Source organism: Musa acuminata, chromosome BXJ1-3 (genome assembly GCF_036884655.1).
Source record: "Musa acuminata AAA Group cultivar baxijiao chromosome BXJ1-3, Cavendish_Baxijiao_AAA, whole genome shotgun sequence".
NCBI lineage: Eukaryota > Viridiplantae > Streptophyta > Magnoliopsida > Zingiberales > Musaceae > Musa > Musa acuminata.
Genome location: NC_088329.1, coordinates 43,903,840 through 43,925,905, shown reverse-complemented (window position 1 = coordinate 43,925,905; position 22,066 = coordinate 43,903,840). Strand labels below are relative to the sequence as shown.

Genomic DNA, 22,066 nt, shown 5'->3' with positions numbered 1-22,066 from the left:
TGATTGTTTTTTATCTAACTATGATCGCTTGGAGATTATCGAAGGTAACACATCCTACATCTAAATAATAGTGTTAGAGTTCACAAATCATGAATATCATATACAATAAGGTCTATTTCATAGAGTAATAGGTTGACTCACTAGCCACTCGAAGTCACTTGTCCTCCCCTTCATATTTTCTCTATACTCATCGATAGGATTTGGTCAGACAAATTTTTGGTGAATGTAATCAGACAAGAAGTCACGATGCCTTGATCAATGACTCTTGCTTGTTAAGGGTATAAGAGAAAGCGTTTGGCTCGAATCAAAACAAAAATGACGTAGAGGAAGACAAGGCATCACTATCTTCGTCCCATTACGACGTCTCGACGGATCTCCCCTATCATCCTTTCAAAATGGGTATGAACAAACGTCGAGGTAATGATATCATCATCGTGAGTGTCATCGATAGCACAAATGCAGGTCTTAAGTTGCTTATTCGTTAGGGTTAATATTTCGATGACAATGAAGATATAAACGAAGTCAAAAAAATTGGAAGAGAAGAACGAGAAAGATAATGTAATCGACAATACCGGTTATAAATATACCACATGCGAAAATTAAAAGCTGGCATATCTTATGAAAAAAAACTAAAAAAGAATTTTTTTTAATGGAAAATCCCCAAAAATTTGTATATTAATATCTGTTAATCGGACGTTAAGACTTCATAGTTTGGCTATCATCGGATGGCTCTGATCGCTTCACCCGCAACCACAGTAGTTTAGAGATGGTTCGGATCCGGGTGGACCAAAATGCATACATCCAAACCCGACCCGTTATAACAGTATATTAGCTCCGCACCCAACCTATGGGATTCCCCTTCAGCTGCCTGCCACAGCCACTGCGATCTCGCTCACTGCTTAATGGCTTCCTCCGCCGCCGCTCTCCTTCTCATGCGGGGCGCCCCGCTGCGCGCCCGAGTCCTGCGCGCGACCGCGGCGGCCCTGCCCCGGCGCTTCGCCTCGGGCCTCGTTTCGACCGACGAGCCCCTCTCGCCCCCGGCCGCTGCGTCCGCCGGTGAGGGTGCCCCGGCCACGTCTGGCGGCCCTAAAGGGCCAGTTGCGCCGCTGTATATGCAGGGGGTGCCGTGGGAGGAGCAGCCAGAGTACAGGCGATGGAAGGATAAGGAGGAGGAGATCCTTAAGGACATCGAGCCCATCAGGATCCTCACCAAGGAGATTCTTCACTCCGATAGGTATGTTGTTTTTCGTGTAAAACTTCCTTTTTTTCTCTTGATATTTTGCTCATTGCCAGTAGGTAGAAACCAATTAAAGAAACTGATATTATACATACACAAGCTCTGTGGACAATGAATTGATCTCCAAAATCAACTCTTTAATTTTGCTACTCAGGAGTCCCCGGTTTGTTATGGTGCATTTGATTTTGTAGTCACCATTTGTAGGATTAGAGTGAAAAATTAGGTTTGAATGAGACGATCTTGTCTTAAGCTTTGCACACTTTATGTTCGAGAGATTGTTGATTCCAATTGTTTGTGTTCTGATGAACTTAATTTATGAAATGGAGATGTTGGCATGACACTTAAGAATCTTATGTAAATTGGTTACTCATAGTTTTGAAAGGTGATCCAGTAGAGTCCAATTTGTTAGTTGCTTGCACTAGTCGGCAATGACTATTGCGAGTGAGATGATTTTTGGTTGTAAAGTCTTGATTTTAGTGCTAGAAATAATTCATAAAAAGACAAAACCTTTCTGCAGAACTAATAAGATGGTTGAAAAATACTGGTTGGACTGGTGATTGATTTGTACCAACTGATGTTTACTGGTCTAACTAAGCACTGGTAATAGACCATATAGCTCAGTTTAGCTTGGTAAACCATTCTTTTCTAACCATACAAATTGGTAACCAATGTCTATCAACTAGTATTTTCCAGGCTGTTTCGGTACTTTGGGTTTTGAGTCAGCTTATGTCGTTAAGACTCAACACTTAACTTATGAATAGTGATGCATAACTTTTGAACAGTGCCTCGTTGAGAATTGTGTCTTATGAGCAGTTAACTTTGTGGTCAAAGGAATGAGTTGACCATCCATTTCATCAAAGAGTACTAGAATTCCAAAAGATTTTGACACTTGTTTTGTACGGCCAAGGATGTTCAGTTGATGAACAGAAATAGCGAGAGGAATTTCTGAACCAAATGGTTATACTCAAGATTCAGGAATGTGTCTAAAAAGGGACAAACTGGACAGACGACAAAAGTAGGAGTAGCCATTTGTTCAATCTGGTTAACAATTCATTGGCCATTGAAACACACATAAGAAAGGGAACAATTTAAACAACAAGAATTATGAGATAATTTCTCTTAGCTTTATCAACAATATGAAGTTATAAAATGAGAAAACCCATTAGAATGATTAACCAAACAAATTTCTGAAGAACTCTAACAAGTTTTAAGAATCCCATCATGCCACTAAAGGGAAAATTTGATGAACAAATACTTCCAGAGTTAGACGTTCAATTTGGCATGCAAAGTTTGGTTTAAAAATTACTTTTTGCAATAAAATGAGGAAACCTATAAGAATTACTGGCAAACAAGTTTGTGGAAAACTTTAACTAGGTTTAAGAAGCTCATCCTGTCACTACCAGGAAAGACAATGAACAAATAATTTCAGAGTGAGGTGTCAAACTTGGCATGCTAGGCTTAGTTAAAAATTTTAGTTTTCATCACTTTTTGGAATGACTTTACTTTGTCTTTGGATGCCAACCGTAACAAGAGTAGGTTTTTTTCTCTTCAAGAGAAGCCTTATATGGAGGGAAATAACCAAAACTTAGTTGGACAAATTAAAAAGAAAGGTGACTTTCTTTTAGGAGGCACACACTTGCTAGAGCATTTAATGAATCTCATTTTGATCATGGAACAGTTGGATTATTGTTGATTTGTTTGCTTATGGGAGTTGATTGTGCCACTATGGGAGAATGAATGTCTAGAACCATGCTCCAAAATTTCTTGAGATGGTGTCAACCGAAGCATCCATTGTTGAACGTGGTAGCTTTTGAGAAATAGAAACCAACTTGAATCCATTGTTGAACGTGGTAGCTCTTGAGAAATAGAAACCAACTTGAAGGAATGAAAATTGCTATCTTCTGAGGGATTCTTCTTCCTATCATCAGTCAACCAGATTGCAACACTTGGCTACTTGAAATATGCACATCTCAAGAACAATAGCCATTTGGAATCACTGCTATTGATCTCTATATAAGGCAGATATGCACATCCACTAACCGCTTAACAAAATCTTAAGTTAGGTCTATTTTTGGTCTGTGCTACCAAAGCTTTTTCATTTGTGGGTATATACTTGCATACTGACAATTAGAAGTCTGCTGCATTTTGTTGCATATAGTTATAATCTCGTCTCTCTTTATAATTTCTGGGATTGTCATGGTAAGGACAATGTCATTGTCTTGGTTGCTATTGTTTCTCCTACCAACTTGTTTGAGCTTACATGATGCTTTTAAAATACTATTTTACCCCTTACAAAATTAATGCCCTGCAGATACGGGGATGGGGAGCGTTTGAGCGCTGAAGATGAAAAGGAAGTCATAGAAAAACTTCTCACTTATCATCCTCATTCAGAAGATAAGATTGGTTGTGGTCTTGATTCTATAATGGTAACGTACAACCTGTTTATGAATGTTGCATATGTTCTCTCCTTGTTTATACTTACATTCACCACAATAGTTCCCACAATTTCCACCAATATGATTTTTTTTATCTCTGTTCTTATTGTTTTAGGTCAATCTCTATTTGTACAAAATATGAAAATATGATTCTTCTTATCATATGATACTATCATAGATTCTACTAATTCTGATTTGTTCAAAAAACTTTAATCAAATGTACGAGATATAGCAGATGCCTCTGATTGAACATTGCACAGTGCATATATTAATAGAGATGATGGTACTTCTGATCCTGTATCAGTGAGCTACAATGTGAAGTTAGGCCGAACCTTCCATATTAAGCTGCATGTGAATTGTGGCATGAATAGTAAAAACCCCACAAATTGCAATTAACAATTTCATTAGTACACAGTCAGCAAAAATATCTATATCATATGACTGCACAAGAATTTAACAAAACCATCATGTTGTTAATTTTGTTCTTTACTTTTCGGTTTGATTTGAGACCAGGTCTTGATTCTTTGTTATAGGACATGATGATCGTGTAGTTCATGATAGAGATTCATCATCATTATGTAAGCATGTGTGATTTTTGTCAGCCTTTAAATTCAGATTTGCAACATTTTTTTTCCAAAACAATTATTTTGTTCTTCCCTTGTCGCACAGCATTGTGATTCAACTTCAGCTACAGACCTTACTGTTTTATTAGTCGGCTCGAGGTTTCGGTCACTTGGTATTTGTTTGGTTTCTTAGTCCCCTTTACTAGATAATCTCGTTCTTGTTTGCATTTGAGCTTTCTTAATTGCTTTAATCCCTTTTACTAGTAAATCAGTTTCTCATATGTTTATATTGCTTTTGGGTTTCTTTTAATGTATTTATAGATTATGATCAGTCAAGATGGATGTGTTTATAACAATATTATGACAAATACTGTAGGCTTTTTTTTGAAGAAAAAAAGAAATATATTACTTAACTTATCTGACACAGCCATCATCTTGAAGATCAGAATGCAAGATAGAAAAAAAAAATTTCTGGTCACCACTCTTTCTAGACGGTAGTACACCTCTCTTGCAAATGCTGAAGCTTAACAGCAGTTTTTGTGAAGGTCGATCGACATCCACAATTCGGAAACTCAAGATGCCTCTTTGTTGTACGAACTGATGGTGGCTGGATAGACTTTTCATACCAGAAGTGTCTTCGAGCATACGTCAAACGCAAGTATCCATCACACGCGGAAAAGTTCATTCGTGAGCATTTCAAACGTAGCTGAAGGTTTTATTCCACCGGACACATTTTGTAACATCTGTTGTCATTCCCAAGAGTTGCCTGGATCTTTCATATGGATGAGATAGTGATCTCTTAATGCTTTCTTTCTGCGCTATGAACCCTCAGATGTTCGTGATATGATGACCAAAAGGAGTGATGATTTTGCAGTAGCAGCTGTAATCATTTTGATGAACACAGATGTAATTGATCAAAATGCTTTATGTAGTCCCTTATGATTTACTGTAGAACAAAACTTTATTGCTCTTTTGATCTTGTGGACAGCTGTAGCTGAGATGCTGAAATCAATGCTTGATGTCACTTTGAAAACTCACTGAAACCATTCACCAATGTTGGTGTATTACAATACAAGGTTGTGCTCCTGACTGATTGCTTCTTTTTTGATAGTTGAAAGAAAAGCCTTCCTTTGATGAGGCTAAGTTTTCCAGAATTGTTATTCAAGAAACTGATGCATCATATATCCTTCCCTGGTTTTAGCTTCTACTGATCATGCATCCATAACTTGAACAGAAACTATGCTGCTTTCTCATCTCCCAAATTGCAATGGTTGATCAAAATTTCATTTTAAGTACAGTCTAATGTTCAACATGCTGCAGAGATCATTGCAGCTTGCTCATGTCTAGTGGATCCCATTTGCGATTCAATTCAAATTTAAATCGGAATCAAATCAGATTGAACTAGAATTGAATTGGCTTTATGGTTTGTCGATTTTAGATTGAATCAAAATAAGTTTTGGGTGATCAATGGTTCTAAATTAAAAAAAAAAGATAAATCGATCAATGCCTCTTTCATCGATAGTTTGAGAGTATTTGAGTCGAGATAATGATTCAATTGTAAAATATTTGAGTCGACGTAATGATCCAATTATAAAATATGAGTCTCAAATAAAAAAAAATCTCAATGTCTCTAATCATTTTTCAAAGTGATATTATGATCAAATTTTAAAATAAATGTATATTTTTTTATTTTAAATTATTTTTAATAAAAATAAAAAAAAATTAGCAACCGAAACCGTTTGCTCCGGAACCCGAAGCTCACACGTGGCCCAGGAAGTGCCTCTTGACTCATCTGCATCTATACCAACAGGAGACAGTCTCCGTTTGCCTCACGCCATTGGGCACGACCCACGCAGCTGATGTGGATCTTGTGGGACCTAATGTTTGGGCCAATGACAATCGGCCCTTGCGCTCACCGCGTTTTCCTTCCGGAGCAGGTTGCCACACTCCGCCCACGGATACATTTGGGATCGGATCCGCTCCAATCACTATATACATGAAATATGATCGAACCGTTCTCGCATCAGTAATCTTAGTGGACGGCCATGATGTGCTAGGTGGAGGACTCGAACTATACCCGTCTCTTAACCAACCCCTACTCTTCTTCTTCGTCGTCTCCCTTCGTCTTCTTATTCTTGCCGATCTCCCAAATGGAAACCCTATTTGATCCTCCCCATTTCCCGGCTCTTTCCGTGCGCCCACCCTCACCGCCATGAGAAGGAGATCGTTCCACTCCACTTCTGTCGCATCTTCATCTTCCCCCCACCTCGATCCTCCTGCAAACCCTCACCCCCGCCAAACCCTAGATCGGATTCGGATCCTATGGCACCGAATCCGTGCGCTCCTTGAAGTCCTGTTGGCACTCCTTAAAATCGCTCTCGCAACGTAGGTTGATTTCTTGTGTTAACTACTCTTCTCATTCAATTTGTAGGCTAAAAAGTTAAAGCTAATGTGTATGGCACATAGATACTTCATGTATATAATTGTGATGATTGAATGAATAGTACAACTTTGTTGTAACACAATGCAAACTTCTAAAGTTTGAAGTTCCTGTTCAAGTTCCAGCATTAACTGGGTCAAATGTGTTCCAGCTTTCCAATTTGTTGATCTTTCTTTTGGATATCTTGTCCGAATTGTTAGTTGCAGAAAGTAAAGATGACAAAGTGACGATTGTGTAGTACATCCTATTTTGGATATATGAAACCTTTGGCTGTGTTTTGCATAAAGATTGTATGTTTTCAAAAAGTTTTTGAACTCTTAGATATGTAAATTGTAGAAGAAATAGATAAGACAAAATTGAAGACACGAAAATTAATCCAGATAGCTTTTATTTTTATTTTAATAAACTATTCTTTTCAGACTATAAGAATCCTTCCTGGATAACATTTGGCAAGAGTAACTCAATCCTCCTTTGCTATCTTCATGCTTAAGTCAGGAAATTGTTTGAATTCTTACACTGCTGTTTTAATGGTGGGTAGAAGCTTGCCTCCATGAACCCTGCTACAGTTCGTTTCTGTCCACGGAATCTTATGGATCTTTGATACAAAGTATAAACCTTTTCTTCTTTGTTTATGTTATTTCCATAACTCTTCTGTTGTTCTTCTTGCTTGGTTCACTTAATGTTGAATGACCTTTCAGGGCCTTGTTTTATGCTGCTTTAGTTAGCCCTCAGATTCTCTTTCATTATGCATGAAGGAAAGAAAGGAATCATATCATGGATGAAAAATCTATTGTTAGTACTTTGATCTGCTGATGGAATATTTTTACTTATCAACAGGACAGAGGTCCAGCTAAAAGGGAGATACCAAGGCCACAAAGATGGAATCAATGATGCCAGAAGCATGTGATGCAACCCCAGAAAGGTATCACCATGTGTAAACATTTCTTTGCTTACAAGATATGCTTTTGAGGTAGATCTATGGCATCAAACAAAGTTAATGCAAATTACCATGTTTTAGGAATGTGCAAACCTTATCTCATCTTTTTTGATGCTTTATCACAACTTTTAGATTGTGCATGAGTGTTGTACAAGATTAACACCAAGTGATAGACTAACTTTGTCTACTTTTGATTGCACATAGATCATCTTCTAAAGAGTCTCATTGGTCGCCACAGAGCTCACAGTGACAAGGGAGCTAACATAAAGAAATCATGGTTTTGGAAGCATAAATTCTAAATTCAAAGCGCTTTGAACATACCCTAAAAGACTTGATTTGAACATGCATTAACAATTAATTGCATCTGCTTCTACTTCAAATGTCTTGTAGTATTCAGATGACACACTAATTAATACATACTTTAATCATTTTTAGAATGGTAGTATTATGACCACCAATCACTACATTAGCATTTCTCCTGAGTATTCAATAGACACTACTAATAAGTAATTAGTAGATATGTTGAGATCACATATCTTGGAAATTTTATTTGACTAAATCAACTACAGATTATGTGGCAGGATTATTGCTCTCCATTTGTACACTCAGCTACCAACACAAAGGACTTTCGCTTTGCGTCCGAGGATTGATCGAAGGTAAGGAGCATAATTATCTAATCCAATCTTTTCTGATGGTGCTATAAAGCTTCTTGTTGATGGAAATTGATGCAAGCACACAGAGCCATGTCTGATCACAGGCAACATGTACGAATGCTTGCCATGGTGGAAATGATAATGCTGCAACTATGTATGATTGCTGTGGAATGGCTGTGTCGGCAGAGAGAGAGAGAGAGAGAGAGAGGAGTAAACCTGGTCTTTTATTGCCTTGTGGTTGCTAGTTGACAAACGAGGACGGTGACGCAGGAATATGCTTGCACTCGCCGAGGAGTACGACGGCGAATAAAAGCCGCGTCTGTGGGGTCATTCGCCTCGGCGGGAGTTCCCTCCAGTCCGACCAAGATGCGGCGCGGCTCACACGGGCGTGAGGAGAGTTGCGTCCGAGCATGAAGACTTCGCTACTCTTTCTCTGTTGTTGCACTAACTCTTTTGTTTTGTGAAACAAAAAGAGAATCAATTGATTCAACCCATCGGGGCAGAAAATGTTCTTCAAGGAGAGGTTATTGGGCGTCTTGTCGATGTCAGATTGAGATCGTCAGGAGGGCGAGAGCTTTTTTTCTTTGGAGGACATCATAAAGATTACAGAGAAAACTTCGTATTGATTACGCTACTAGGAGGCCCATTTTATATAGAGTTAAAGATTCGGGAGAATAGTTTTTCATCTTGATATAGTATTTTTCATTTTGATATGATAAATCTTACTGGGTGGGTATCCTTCGTCACTCTAGATTCCACGTGTCCATTTTTTTATTTGAGGTTAGTTTATTTTCGTATTGTAAGTAATTATACTCTTAAATTAAGGCTTATATTCATAAAATTGTGATAGAAATTAATTTAAAAAATAATGTATACATTGCTTAGGATGTGTCTTATGGTCGAGTTGTTCAGCAATTACGTCGGCACTAACGCAAATGCAAAATGACGAAAGAGCCATCCATACAGATATAGAACGATCTTCATATCTCGTCGTCATTTTTTTTTTTACGGTGACATGACTACTCGGACACACTCAAGTCAACTCCTCACGTACAAAATCCAAGCTTCCTTATGATAAAAAAATCACCTAAAAAAAAAAACTTATTTTGATAACTGTTTCTTGCATTATATTCTGATTCATGAGGTTGGTGTGAAATGAAGTATGAGTTAGGTGGGCGGTAGCTCGCCTTGGTTGACCATAAAGTTATCTCTGATGCAGATGCAGTATTGAAGAGCTCTCTTTACTGCTCCTGTCAATACTAAATGCGTAGGTAGGCACACACCCACCAGAAGGAAGCCAAGAACATTAATCTTTGGCCATTTGATTCCCAGCAGGGCGGTCAATGAATCGGCTTTTGTTTGGTGCAAACAAAGTTTCTCTTGGATTGTCCTCTGTTCTTTCCACTCTACTTGTAGATAAAGGTGAATGATGTGAGTTTCTATGGACTCTGTCGAGTTGACATCTTATGTATCTATTCATTCCATGTGTCAATTTTTATTTATTTAGAGTTGTTTTATTTTCTCACATCAGAATTAATGTCAAAGATTTAATGCAACATGCAAAGCCTACTGCTAGAAGACATCATCATTCAGTGAAGACAACAGATTGACAGGGCATAAATGCATTCAGATATCTAAATGTTTTTCCTCCTCAAAAAATAATATTATTCAATGTGCTCAAACATTTAAAAGAAACTGAAATATCTTTCACTTAGAAAACCTCACAAATAGTTCTCATTGTTCATCTCCTATTGCATGTCACAAGATTCTCAGTAGGAGAGTATCTATCACCTGCTGAAGACACACAAGTCAGATGCATTACAGAATGGAGGTGGATATGTCATTACAGAAGAAAAATATGGAAGTGGCACATCCATAATTGTTGTTAGGAACAGCTGATAGTGGACAGATGACAATGGAATTGCAAGAGATTAGACCCACCAATCTGTAGCTGCCTTTGAAATAATTGAATTGGATTAGGTATTGAAAGCAACTTGAGATGGTGATGTTGCATGAAAAATAATGAAGAGCCTGCAAGCAGGAAATATGCCCATTTAAGTAAAATGGTTTTCCATGTCCTGCAGAGAGCAAAACATCAAGTTCAGTGCTGGTGGGCCTGAAGAGATCACTACTGCAGAGAGAGAGAGAGAGAGAGCGAGAGAGAGAGAGAGGGAGAGGGGTGGTACGGGAAAAGATCCTGATAATTGTTTGCCTCTTTGTCACATCAAATGCAATTTTTTATCCTTCATTATTCCTTATTGGCTTTCCATTTTGCAGGACCATGCAGGTGCAGTACAGTGGAGAAGATGAAGTGCAGTAGCTGTTACAGGTGGCTTAGGATGGCCAGCCACCTAAAAGGGTGTAGTTTCTGCTTCAGGTTGCCTAATCATGTCTCATATTCCAATCCTTCACCTTCAACAGTACCTCAAAGATAGCAGTTTTAGAGTTCATTTCTTAGTCCTTTCACTATGTGGCTGTACTAAGAATGGATGACTGCATAGTTCATCACCATAATGCATGGATTTGGTGAGACTTCTTCTCATGGAATAAATGCAGTGGTCTCACTAACTACAATCCTGCCAGAAGATAAGTTATAATCAATCCTCAATTATGATGAAGATATTATGCTGTCCTAAGAACTCCATGCAGCACCATCTGCAGCTAAAATGACACTGGTTTCTGATAGATTCTCTCAGCTTGGAAGCACATGAGAAGAGCAGAGCAGAGCACATACACTACATATTAGTTTAAGTAGCAATTCACCGGATCTCAGTCCTCAACTTAGCGTCCTCTTTCCGAAGCCAAAGATTCCTTCGCCTCCCCTTCGTCTTCCTCCTCTCTCTTTCTCTCTCCCTCCATCTGAGTTGAGGTGTGCGGTAGTGTTGGCAAATGGAAGAGAGGAGCTCAAAAGCAGCAAGTGCTGTTTGGGTTGACACCAAAAGCATCAGGGCTTTTCCCCTTTCCACCCTGGTTGATTGATTCTCCTTGACCACTCCTCTCCGTTGTGTTGCATGTTTCCTCTTGGCTTAGCTTATCCTTTCTTTATGCAATGATCTGTTGAGCTACTCTCTCTCTCTCTCTCTCTCTCTCTCTCTCTCAGGAAGAAGGTAGCAGGTATTCCTACACCACCTTCCCCCTGCTCCTCCTCCTCCTCCTCTTATTCTTCTACCCACTGAGACATGAGCTACGTCAAGGCACCAACATGAGCCCACGAAGCATCGGACGCTGTTCCTTGTTGCTGTCTTCTGTCCTGCTGCTGTTTGAGCTGGTGTTGGGTCTGAACCAGGACGGAGTGCTGCTGCTACAGTTCAAGTACTCCGTCCTCTCCGACCCCCTCACCGCACTCGGGGACTGGAACTATGACGCTGCTTCGCCGTGTTCATGGAATGGGGTCGTGTGCATGGGCTTGCCGGAGGAAAGCACTGGTGCTCAGGCATCAACCACTTCCAGGGTGATAGGCTTGGTTCTTCCCGATTCCCAGCTCGTGGGCAGCATTCCGCCGGAGCTTGGCCTCGTCGAGCACCTCCGCCACCTCGACCTCTCCGGAAACGCCCTCAACGGCACCCTCCCACCCTCCATCTTCAACGCGTCGGAGCTGCAGGTGTTGTCGTTGGCCGACAACGCGATTTCCGGCGAGCTCCCCGAGCTCGACGGCCGCATGAACGGCCTCCAGGTGCTGAATCTCTCCGGCAACGCGTTGGTGGGCGCAGTGCCGGCCGGTCTCGCTCTTCTTCCAAACCTCACCGTCGTCGCCCTCGCCGGTAATTACCTCTCCGGCGAGCTCCCGGGAGGTGGGTTGGGCCTGGTGGAGTACCTGGACTTGAGTTCCAACCTCATCAATGGTTCTCTGCCGCCGGATCTCGGCGGGAAAATGGTCCGGTACATGAACTTGTCTCACAACCGGATCGCCGGCGCGATCCCGCGGGAATTGACGTCGATAATTCCAGCCAATGCCACTGTGGACCTCGCATTCAATGATCTCACCGGAGAGATCCCGCAGACCGAAGCTTTCGCCTCGCAGAAACCGACAGCGTTTGCCGGGAATCCTGATCTTTGCGGGAAGCCGCTCGAGAATCTCTGCTCGATTCCTTCCACGCTTTCCGAGTCTCCTCCGGCCTTTGCGGCGATGCCCAAGAACGCGGCCGTGGGGACTTCCCCGTCCGACAGCGGGCACGGGCAGGGAGGCCTTCGACCGGCTGCAATTATCGCGATAGCCGTCGGAGATGTCATCGGAATCGGAATTCTCTTCGCAGTGTTTTACTATGTATTCCAAGTGAAGAAGAGGAATAGACTGCAGCATCAGCAGATGAAACGAGTCGGAGCCATTGGCGGGACGAAGGAACAGCCACCAACGTCCTCCAAATCCAAAGGCTTTGGTGGGCTCTCTTGCTGTTTAAGGAAGAAGGGCGACGAAGAAGACGACAGCGAAGAGACGTCGGAGTCCTCGGCCTCCTCCGAAACGGAAGCAGACGTGGAAGCACAGCAGAAGGGAGGCAAGGACGAGGGTGGCGGCAGAACACCGACCCAGCAGAAGCAACAGGAGGCCACTCTTGTCACCGTCGACGGCGACACGGAGCTGGAGCTGGAGACTCTGCTCAAGGCCTCGGCCTACATACTCGGCGCCACCGGGTCCAGCATCGTCTACAGGGCGGTGCTTGCCGACGGCACCGCCCTGGCCGTCCGACGAATCGGCGAGAGCAGTGTCATCGACAAGCTGAAGGACTTCGATGCGCAGGTCCGCGGCATCGCCAGGTTCCGCCACCCCAACCTCCTCCGCTTGCGGGGATTCTACTGGGGCGCCGACGAGAAGCTCCTCATCCATGACTATGCCCCCAATGGCAGCATAGCCAACATCTCGTTTACCAGTAAGCCCCACGACCATTCCTCTCGATCTGTTCCTCGACACTACATGACCCACCAACTCGGTGTACTCAACATGGTGCAATCATCATTCTCAGAGAAGCTCGGCTCGTCGCCGTTTCATCTCAGCTGGGAATCGCGGCTCAGAATAGCGAGAGGAGTGGCGCGCGGGCTCGCATACCTCCACGAGAAGAAGGCCGTACATGGCAACATGAAACCAAGCAACATACTGTTGGACGCAGACATGGAGCCAAAGATCAGCGACTTCGGCCTCGATCGGCTCACGTCGGGGGGCGGCGGAGGCTACCGACTGGGCACGTCGTCCCGGCAATTCGGCAGCAACCGGTCGGTGCAGTCGCAGAGCAGCTTGCCGGACCTGTCGCCTCCGGCCGCAGGAGCCAGCCCGTGTGGGTCTTCCTCCGCTTTGGCAATCGCCTCCGCTGCTCCCTACCAGGCACCGGAGTCGCTGAAGAACCTGAAGCCCAGCGCCAAGTGGGACGTGTACGCCTTCGGGATGGTACTGTTGGAGCTGCTCGCAGGGAGGGTGTTGTCGGAGGTGGAGCTCGGCCAGTGGAACGCTGGGTTTGTGGCGGAGGAGAGGGGCAGGATGCTGAGAATGACCGACCCGGCGCTGAGGGGCGAGGTGGAGGGGAAGGAGGAGGCTATGCTGAGCTGCTTCAAGCTGGGGTTCGCTTGCTGTGCTGTGGCCCCTCAGAGGAGGCCGTCCATGAAGGATGCTGTTCAAGTGCTGGAGAAGATACCCTCTTCTTCTTCCTCATGACTCTGACTTGCCATGAACCTTCTTCACTGTAACACGATACTGATTTGTTTGGGATGATGTGATGAAAGTTGAAGGAAAAGTTTCTCTTCTGCTAATTGTGTACTGTAATGCAATGCAAAGTATATTTTCTAGTAACGAGTTTCAACTCATCTTCCCATTCACTGTTTTGTTTAGGAAGACAGGATTGTTCTAATAATCCCTTCTAAGATCATATTGATTTTTTAAAAGGTATAAATAATATAGTGATTTAAATAGCAGTTAAATAATAATATTTAATTATATATGAATAAATTTTTGTTCTTAATCATTGATCTCAAATCCAAATTCTAAAGGGTATTATCTCCGGACATTCGAATCGGTTAGTGCATTACCGTAAAAATGATAGATTGTGATGTATTCTATTTGATATAATAAAATTATTTTTTTTTATTTTTTTTAAAATATAAATAATATTAATATAAATTAAATTCTAATAATCTAAACTTGTGAAGTATTGTGATGCCATGAACTTAGCTGATACCATGATAACACTCATTTTAGTAGTTTAATTTATGATTTATAATTTATCATTTATGGACGTTGACAAGATCCATCTATTTAGTAACACCTTGGGATGACAGAATCTTAGTGTTAGTAGTGAGGTTCAAATAAGGATAGACTTACGATAGATACCTAGGCACCCAAAGACGAGGAAGAGCATATCAAGTAATGAAATACTTCGAAGAGTTGAAAATAAGCATAAATCCATAGTAACTCAAATAGATCAACGTTTCAAATTGTTGTTGAATCCATGGACAGGCAAGAGACAATCAGACGAATTAAAACATCTTAGTAGCCAGAGAAAAAGAAAGCAAAAGCAATTCCCATAGTAGAAGCGAGCAAAATGGGAGCAACCTAAACCGTGAAAATAGGGTTGTGGGAGAGCAATACAAGCGTCGTGTTACTAGGCAAAGTGAAAGAATGAATATTGCACCATAGATGGTGAAAGTCCAATAGTTGAAAGCATCACTAGCTTACGCTCTAACTCAAGTAACATGGGGCACGTGGAATCCCATGCGAATTGACAAGGAACACTTTGCAAGGCTAAATACTCCTCGGTGATCGATAGTAAAGTAGTACCATAGAGAAAGCTAAAAAAAACCACAATTAGGGAGTGAAATGGAATATGAAACCGTGAGCTCCCAAGCAACATATGAGTTGTGGTTAAAGGTAAAAGACCATTCGAACCTAGAGCTACCTGGTTCTACTTGAAGTACATTGAGGCACAACAGTTGACTAGACATCTATGAGTAAGGCACTACTTCAATGTGGGCCACGAGAGCGGTACCAAATTGAGGCAAACTTTAAATACTAGAGATGACCTAAAAATAAGAGGGATCAAGACGACATAGAATAAGCTTCATCATCAAGATGGAAATAATTTGGATCACCAACTAAGGCATCTAAATGATCACTCAGCTATAGGGGTGCCAAGACAACTAGGAGGTTTGTTTAGAAGCAACCATCCTTGAAAGAGTGCATAATAGCTCACTAATTGAGTGCTTTTGCATTCAAGATGAATGGAGCTAAGTAATATGTTGAAGTTAAGATATAAAAATGCATTGGTAGGGGAGTGTTCCGTCTTAACATGAACCACCCATGCAAGTAGGTGTGGATAAATTGGAAGTGAGAATGTCGGCTAAAGTAACACAAACATTGGTGAGAATCCAATGCCCCAAAAATCTAAAGGTTCCTTCATAAGGTTCATCCACAGAGGGTGAGTTTCAAAAATTCAATGTCCCGATGAACGACGATCATAATTATAATGGTCCTAAGGTAGCAAAATTCATTATCGAGTAAGTTTCGACTCGCATGAAGGGCATAATGATGTGGGCACTATCTCAAAGAAATAGACATATATGTGAAGATATAAATTGCCCATATATGGACAAAAAAACCTTATAAAGCTTTATTGTTCTATGAGATTGACTTTGGGTCTTTTCTGCTTAGCTTAGGTGGAAGACGAAGAAGGTCTTCCTTCTGGGGCTTAAGCCATTAGTGAGATACCACTCTAGTTGAGCTAGAATTTTAATATTATGTTAGGACCTATAGGCTAAGGGATATTCTCATATAGACAATTTTTATCGGACGTAAGCCTCACGGAGATTGACCCTTAAATAAAAAGATAGAAAGGAGCTTGAGTATAAGTCTCACTCATCAAGCATTGATGAAAGTTAACCTTAGTGATATGATGGTGTTGAGTGGAAAGATTATCACTCAATTGATAAAAGTTTCTCTAGATATAATAAGCTAATTTACCCCAAGAGTTCAAGGAAAGTTTAATACCTCGATTCCGACTCTTTACCATCTTGGGGCTATAGTATAGTATGTTTCAAGGGTTGGGTTGTTCGCCTATTATATATATATATATATATATATATATATATATAAAAAAGACGAAGGATATAGATTATTAATACGCAAATAGAAAGATGGCAGGGGGCAAACTGCAAAAGAAACAGAAACAAAAAGAAGGGGCGAAGAAGAGGTCGAGCGCCGGACATCGACTCACTCCATCTCGAAATCATACACAGCAGCAGCAGAATGCAGGCGCTGCTACGCCCACCGGTCCGTTCCACCACCGCCCAGCTCCTCCCGCTGGCCTCATCCTCCTCGCCCCCGCTTCCGCCTCGTCGTACCGGAACCCTCGGCTTCACTACCCCTCTGTACTATCGCCGCCCAGATCTCTCATCTGCTCCCTCCAAAACCCTATCCCCTTCCCCTGCCCTCGCTTTCCCTGTCTTCCCATCTCCTTTCCCCGAGCCTAAGCGCCGGATCTTGGTAAAAGCGGCCCCGAGTTTCCCTTCCTCCGATGAAGAATCCGAGAGGGCAAAGCTCGCGCAGGTCCCCCCCTCCATTTCTTTTCTTATTCTTATATCTGCCTCCATGTTTGATTTTAGACGACAATTATCGAACAAATATTAGATGTAAATTGCATATTTCTATAGAATCAACTTCACATACTTTGTGGGTTTTGGAACAATAGATGTGTCGATGTGTTTGAAGATAACTATGATGGAGCTACTGGTTAATAACTTTAGGTGGTGAGATACATGCGCATATTGGTCAGATTATCTTTTTCATCTTTAAATATTCAAGACGAGAATACTTTGTTTTGATTAACCAATGTAGGATAGTGATAAACTTCCTTCTAGCCTTTTGATCGACAATTTAGAAGATTTAGGGTTTATATAATGAAGGTTAACTTTGGCATACAAAACAAAGAAATGAAGGTGTAGTCGATATAGATGTTAAAGGAATTTAGAAGATTTTTTGATGTTATGAATTTATGAAGAAAAGGGAGATTGATGAATATATTGTATTAGCAGACATATGAATAAAGCTTGGTAAGATGAGGAGGAACCTTTATGGTGCATGTTGCTGGAGAATATCCCTTAGATTAAAAAGAGAATTCTGTAGAATGGTTGCTTTATGGTTGAACCTTTAGGTGATTAGGAGATAGTATGTTCAAGACAAAATTGTAACGAAGGTGAGTATGTTAGAGTGCTACTAGAGATCATCGGTTAAAGATAAAGTGGGAAGATTCTTTAGGTTGGTAATGATGTTATATATCAAAGATGATTAAATGTCGTTATAAGGTGCAGTGAGACAATTTGGGTTAGAGGTGTTGGCTAAAGGGAAAACCAAAGGAAAAATTCATTCGAAGCAATAGAGAAGGCTATTGTGGCGCACATCTCTCTTGATAGAGCTCAATGATGGTATGTAATTGACACAGAATAGTCATGAATGGTTGTTTAACTTTTCTGTTTGTGGATGTTGATGTTTGATTTTTAATGCAGGGTTTTCTTTGTATATTCCCTATGAGCTTTTGTCTGTGCTGGTTTGCAACTATTTTTCATTTGTTTGACTTAATTCTGCTTTATGTTGTCATCTAAAAGACTTTTTATCACCTTTTAATTTGGTCTAATGCTTGAGCAGGTCTCCAAGAGATTAGAGAACACCTCTAGATACTTTAAGCGGTTGGGAAGTCTAGGATTCTGGGGGCAGTTAGTGTGCACTGTTGTGGCTGCTGTTATTTTATCGTTCTCCACAGTTGTCACTGGGAAGATCACCTCACCGGTTACATTTTATACGACTGCTGGTGGTATTGCAGCTGCATTTATTTCTGTCTTCTGGTCATTTGGTTACATAAGACTATCAGATAGACTCCGGAGAACTGCTAATGAACCTGCAAAGGTGATCTCTCTGTACACACACAATCTCTCTCTCTCTCTCTCTCTCTCTCTCTCTCTCTCTCTATATATATATATATATATATATATATATATATATAAGCAAACTTTTGAGCACATACAGAGTTGTCATTTCATGTAATTCATGACAAATTTATACAACATATTGTTTCATATCTAGAAAGATTAGCTGTAAGGGGGCCTAGCTCATGTTAATTCAAATTCTAACCTGAAGTCAACTTGAGAAAAAAGTATGAAGGTAACTCGAAATGACACCTGACTGTTACCAATTGATGAAGCTCGAGGAAGTTTCTTTCCCTCTTGGAGCTTCAATCTAAAACACTAATTGTGATGAATAATTGGGTTAAGAGAGTGAGCTTTGGTACCAAAATAAGGTTGCTTCTCAGCAACCTTCATGATCAAGGTTTGAAGGTCCTTTTTTTATATTAGGTACCATCTCACTGCATATATCTTAACTATCAAGTATCAACCTAACAGAAGAGAGAAAAGAAAGATAAGAGAAAAAGAGGAGAAAGAGAAGAAAAAAAGGGGAAAACAAAGAAGAGAAAGGATGAAAAGAATATGGAAATACTTAGGCAAACCAAGTATAACGACTAAATCTATATTAACCAAGGAATAATTTTAAAGAAAGTTATTCTAAAATACATAAATTGTTTTATTAACTGAAATATGTAAAAAAAATTAATGCCAATATTTCTCTCAGTTCAATGATCCAGAATTTGATTAATGTAGTTTGTATTATAATTTTAAACATTTTATATAAATATTTTACATGTATGTTTCTATATACATTTGTTTGATCCCATATTCCCATGTCTATATCTTAAATTTAAACTCTTCTCTACTTATATGTCCTTGATTAGATTAGTGGCCGTGTCAACACCAAGATCTGTATCTGTATCATGACACCTTTATGCTTGTATGAACCACATATCAATATATGATCGTGATCATTTTGGATAACCTTGTATGGGAATAAGGTTTGTATTTAATAACCTGACCTTATGATGGAACTAAAAAAATTATGATCGAACTTTTTGTTTCAGCTGGGACACATTATCCTTGTTTGTTGATTATACTTATACTGAGATTGTTTCTTTTGTTCTTCCCGAAACAAGTTAACAAACATGTAAATAAGGAACAAAAGTAGAATCATTAAGAAGCCAACTAATGACAGTAAAATTATCTGGACCCTTTGGATTGATTCTTCTGTTAGTTCATGCTGAAAATAAAAGGTCAATTTGCAGTTCTGGAAGTTATAAATAGCTATTTAGGAGTTAAATTGCAAGGTATTAATCAAGTTGCCTAGAATTTCTGTTAGATACTTATCCTGATTTTTTTTTCATGTTAAAGCTTTTTAAGCACATTGTGGTAAGTTCAATTTTAGACAAGATGTAGTTGTCTAATACTTGGAGGTGACCTAGGCTGTTGATGAAATTTAGGAGAATGAAGCAAAAGAGTATTAAGTACCTTCCTTTCATGCATGTCATTTTTTGTTTCGACGGAGCCTTGTTTTTCATCATTTGTGAATATGTATAGTGGAACCTTATCTGGAAAAGCTCTACAATGCTCGGTACTTGTGTTTTGATTGAATTTATGAAGTGTTATTTTGTGGTTATCATCCAGGCTCCTCCACGAGCTGACGTGGTAAAGACTTTAAAAAATGGTATAGTGTTAAATCTTCTGGGTATGGGTGCTGCAATTCTGGGCATGCAAGCAACCGTCGGTTTACTGGTTGCAAAGGCGCTTACTACCTCAGTGGTTCCTTACTACCAGGGGATATCCCCTGGTCAGAGTCCTGTGTTGGCCTTGGATGTGTTCCTAGTGCAGGTAAATCTGTGGCTTATACTTATTTTCTTGACAGCCTCTTCCTTGACTTACCTTATCTGTTAAACTCCACCTGCACGGTATCTCTTACAATTGAATTCATCTCTTATATCCATGTTTTCCGATGTCTTGTGAATAAACTATTATTGATACTCGTGAAGCTGCAGATGCAACTTTGTATGTGCATTTACATGTATCTGACATGAAAATTCACTTAATACCTAATTTCAGGTAGATATAAGTTTTGTGTGACTAATCGAGAACCATTTTATAGTTTCTATGCAACTACATACCTGCATTCTTTTTCTTGTCCTGATGTACATATACTTTTTCTTCCTCCTTTTTACGTACATGCCTTTTCTTGATGCTCCAAACTTATATATAGCTGGACATTCAGAAAGTGTTCTTTTAAACAACATACAGCCATTGAGCCAAACGAGGCTCAGTTGACGATATCTATATCACACATGTTATGTTGAGCAATCAGTTTATTTGTTAAATCAAAACAACATATGCACAATGATGTTCTGCTTGGCTTATCCTGCTTTGCTCATGTTATGCTTGCTGTAACAGGCTTCAGCCAACACTATCCTTTCGCATTTCTTGGGGCTTGTCTTCTCATTGGAACTGTTGCGCGCGGTGACACTGCCAAATCTGGAAGCTGTTCCCATACCCAAAGCTGCTTAGCTACTTAGCTAGTTTTCCAGCTCCGAAATAACGTAGTTGCCCCTTTAAATCAAGGTGCTGTTTGTTCACCTTGCTTGTGTGTTGATTAAATTGATGGATAGCTGCCTCTATTACATATCTGCAGTCCTGAGTTTTTGTGGCATCTAGAAGATAATCACGTGGTATAAACAGATTTAGAAATCATAGGCAAGGTGTCGACATGACCTTAGCTATGGACTCTTCATATTAGGGTTATGAGAGGCAACCTCAAGAGAACTTCGGAACTTGCAGCGGGATTCGTCTTGATAATATAAAGAGATGTGTCATTTTTGTTCAGGGTTTGTGCCAATATGACCCAAGTATTGGAAAATATATCTAATAGTTGGCTTGATGTGTATGTAAGAGGATGAGGAGTAGTAGGTATGGTCTCTCATAGTCTTAAGCTTCCTGGCCCAGTTTGATAGTGCCAAGAGAATAAGGGGAAAGGTCGGGGCCACTACTACAAGTATTGTGTTTATTAGTTTGTGGGCTAAACGTTCCTTGGAACGTAGAACGAATATTAAATAGGTGTTAATTTTGGCTTGGTCAGCCGACAGTGCTCACCTACTGAAATCGTTGTACTTGTCCATATAGCATGCCCTGTTCTTGTTGTCCCTTTTAAGTTGTTCATTCAAGAGGTACGAGTGATATGCTTGGCTAAGTGTTCTTCTTCCTTTGGCAGTGTACCTAATTCATGAATGATCCACATATGTGTCCACCTTACATCACAGTAATCAAAATACAAGAGGGTTCGGTTGTCTGGTATAGTTGAAGACTCGCATGTTAAATTATTAGAGAATTATAATATGAGGTGGAGAATTACTCGTATTGAAATAAAGAGGGTGGTATGGTAGAAGAGGATGGGGTGGGTTGAGACGCGTTTAGGGTCGGGATAGTGATACATCGCCGCCTCAACCTAATCCAGTTCTTCAGTCAAAGTTGGGGAGAGATTTATGGATCAATTTTGTTTTACTTTCGCAACCGTAAAGGGGGATTATGATTCTAAGATTCTGAGATGATCTGATAAAGTTTTTATCCATCAAATTAGCCAAAAACTTTATGTAAGAAGGTTATTGTCTACTTTTCGTTAGATGCGGTGTGTGGTTGAAAGTTTTTATCCATCCTCTTGTTTCTTGTCCTCATGATTTTAGATTCAAGATCTATGTTTGCCAACTATGGTTTTTCCATGATTTTTTATACTTTATAGCTAGTAATCATTAATGAACGTGCAAAATGATTGATCTATCGATCTCTCTATTGACCCAAGATTTGATCATTTTCGTTTAGCACAAACGGAACAGGAAGCGTGAAAAAGGTCCCAATCGATCAACATGTCATTTGTCCCGATGGATCGGATCGTCATCGGCTTGGCAGT

The 22,066-nt window shown here is 40.4% G+C and overlaps 3 protein-coding genes and 1 long non-coding RNA gene across 7 annotated transcripts; all 4 read left to right on the top strand.

Annotated features, from left to right (window-relative positions):
- Positions 1-857: 857 nt before the first annotated feature.
- LOC135633449 (protein DCL homolog, chloroplastic-like) lies at positions 858-5,272 on the top strand. The gene is made up of 3 exons (XM_065142904.1): positions 858-1,234; positions 3,549-3,663; positions 4,781-5,272. Exons 1-3 carry the CDS (start codon positions 903-905, stop codon positions 4,943-4,945), a joined length of 612 nt encoding a protein of 203 aa, XP_064998976.1. The 5' UTR covers positions 858-902; the 3' UTR covers positions 4,946-5,272.
- Positions 5,273-6,356: 1,084 nt separating this feature from the next.
- LOC135638184 (uncharacterized) lies at positions 6,357-8,987 on the top strand. 4 transcript variants are annotated; one of them, XR_010496547.1, is made up of 4 exons: positions 6,357-6,620; positions 7,513-7,597; positions 8,182-8,268; positions 8,352-8,984. It is a non-coding gene; the product is annotated as an uncharacterized LOC135638184 (long non-coding RNA). The 4 variants fall into 4 exon arrangements; XR_010496546.1 differs by having other exon boundaries at positions 8,370-8,982; XR_010496545.1 differs by having other exon boundaries at positions 6,357-6,624; positions 8,182-8,987.
- Positions 8,988-10,896: 1,909 nt separating this feature from the next.
- On the top strand, positions 10,897-14,041 carry LOC135633375 (probable LRR receptor-like serine/threonine-protein kinase At4g37250). The gene is made up of 2 exons (XM_065142757.1): positions 10,897-13,130; positions 13,224-14,041. The coding sequence occupies exons 1-2, from the start codon at positions 11,468-11,470 to the stop codon at positions 13,904-13,906; spliced, it is 2,346 nt and encodes a 781-aa protein (XP_064998829.1). The 5' UTR covers positions 10,897-11,467; the 3' UTR covers positions 13,907-14,041.
- Positions 14,042-16,396: 2,355 nt separating this feature from the next.
- Positions 16,397-20,790, top strand: LOC135633431 (protein TIC 21, chloroplastic-like). The gene is made up of 4 exons (XM_065142874.1): positions 16,397-16,789; positions 17,885-18,142; positions 19,786-19,989; positions 20,560-20,790. The coding sequence occupies exons 1-4, from the start codon at positions 16,490-16,492 to the stop codon at positions 20,671-20,673; spliced, it is 876 nt and encodes a 291-aa protein (XP_064998946.1). The 5' UTR covers positions 16,397-16,489; the 3' UTR covers positions 20,674-20,790.
- Positions 20,791-22,066: the final 1,276 nt, after the last annotated feature.

Coding starts and splice junctions, on each gene's coding strand:
- LOC135633449 (XM_065142904.1), top strand. CDS start 903: ATGGCTTCCTCCGCCGCCGCTCTCCTTCTCATGCGGGGCGCCCCGCTG. Junction 1,235..3,548: donor GAGATTCTTCACTCCGATAG/GTATGTTGTTTT, acceptor AATGCCCTGCAG/ATACGGGGATGGGGAGCGTT. Junction 3,664..4,780: donor GTGGTCTTGATTCTATAATG/GTAACGTACAAC, acceptor GTTTTTGTGAAG/GTCGATCGACATCCACAATT.
- LOC135633375 (XM_065142757.1), top strand. CDS start 11,468: ATGAGCCCACGAAGCATCGGACGCTGTTCCTTGTTGCTGTCTTCTGTC. Junction 13,131..13,223: donor AGCCAACATCTCGTTTACCA/GTAAGCCCCACG, acceptor CATCATTCTCAG/AGAAGCTCGGCTCGTCGCCG.
- LOC135633431 (XM_065142874.1), top strand. CDS start 16,490: ATGCAGGCGCTGCTACGCCCACCGGTCCGTTCCACCACCGCCCAGCTC. Junction 16,790..17,884: donor AGAGGGCAAAGCTCGCGCAG/GTCCCCCCCTCC, acceptor ATGCTTGAGCAG/GTCTCCAAGAGATTAGAGAA. Junction 19,990..20,559: donor TGGATGTGTTCCTAGTGCAG/GTAAATCTGTGG, acceptor TTGCTGTAACAG/GCTTCAGCCAACACTATCCT.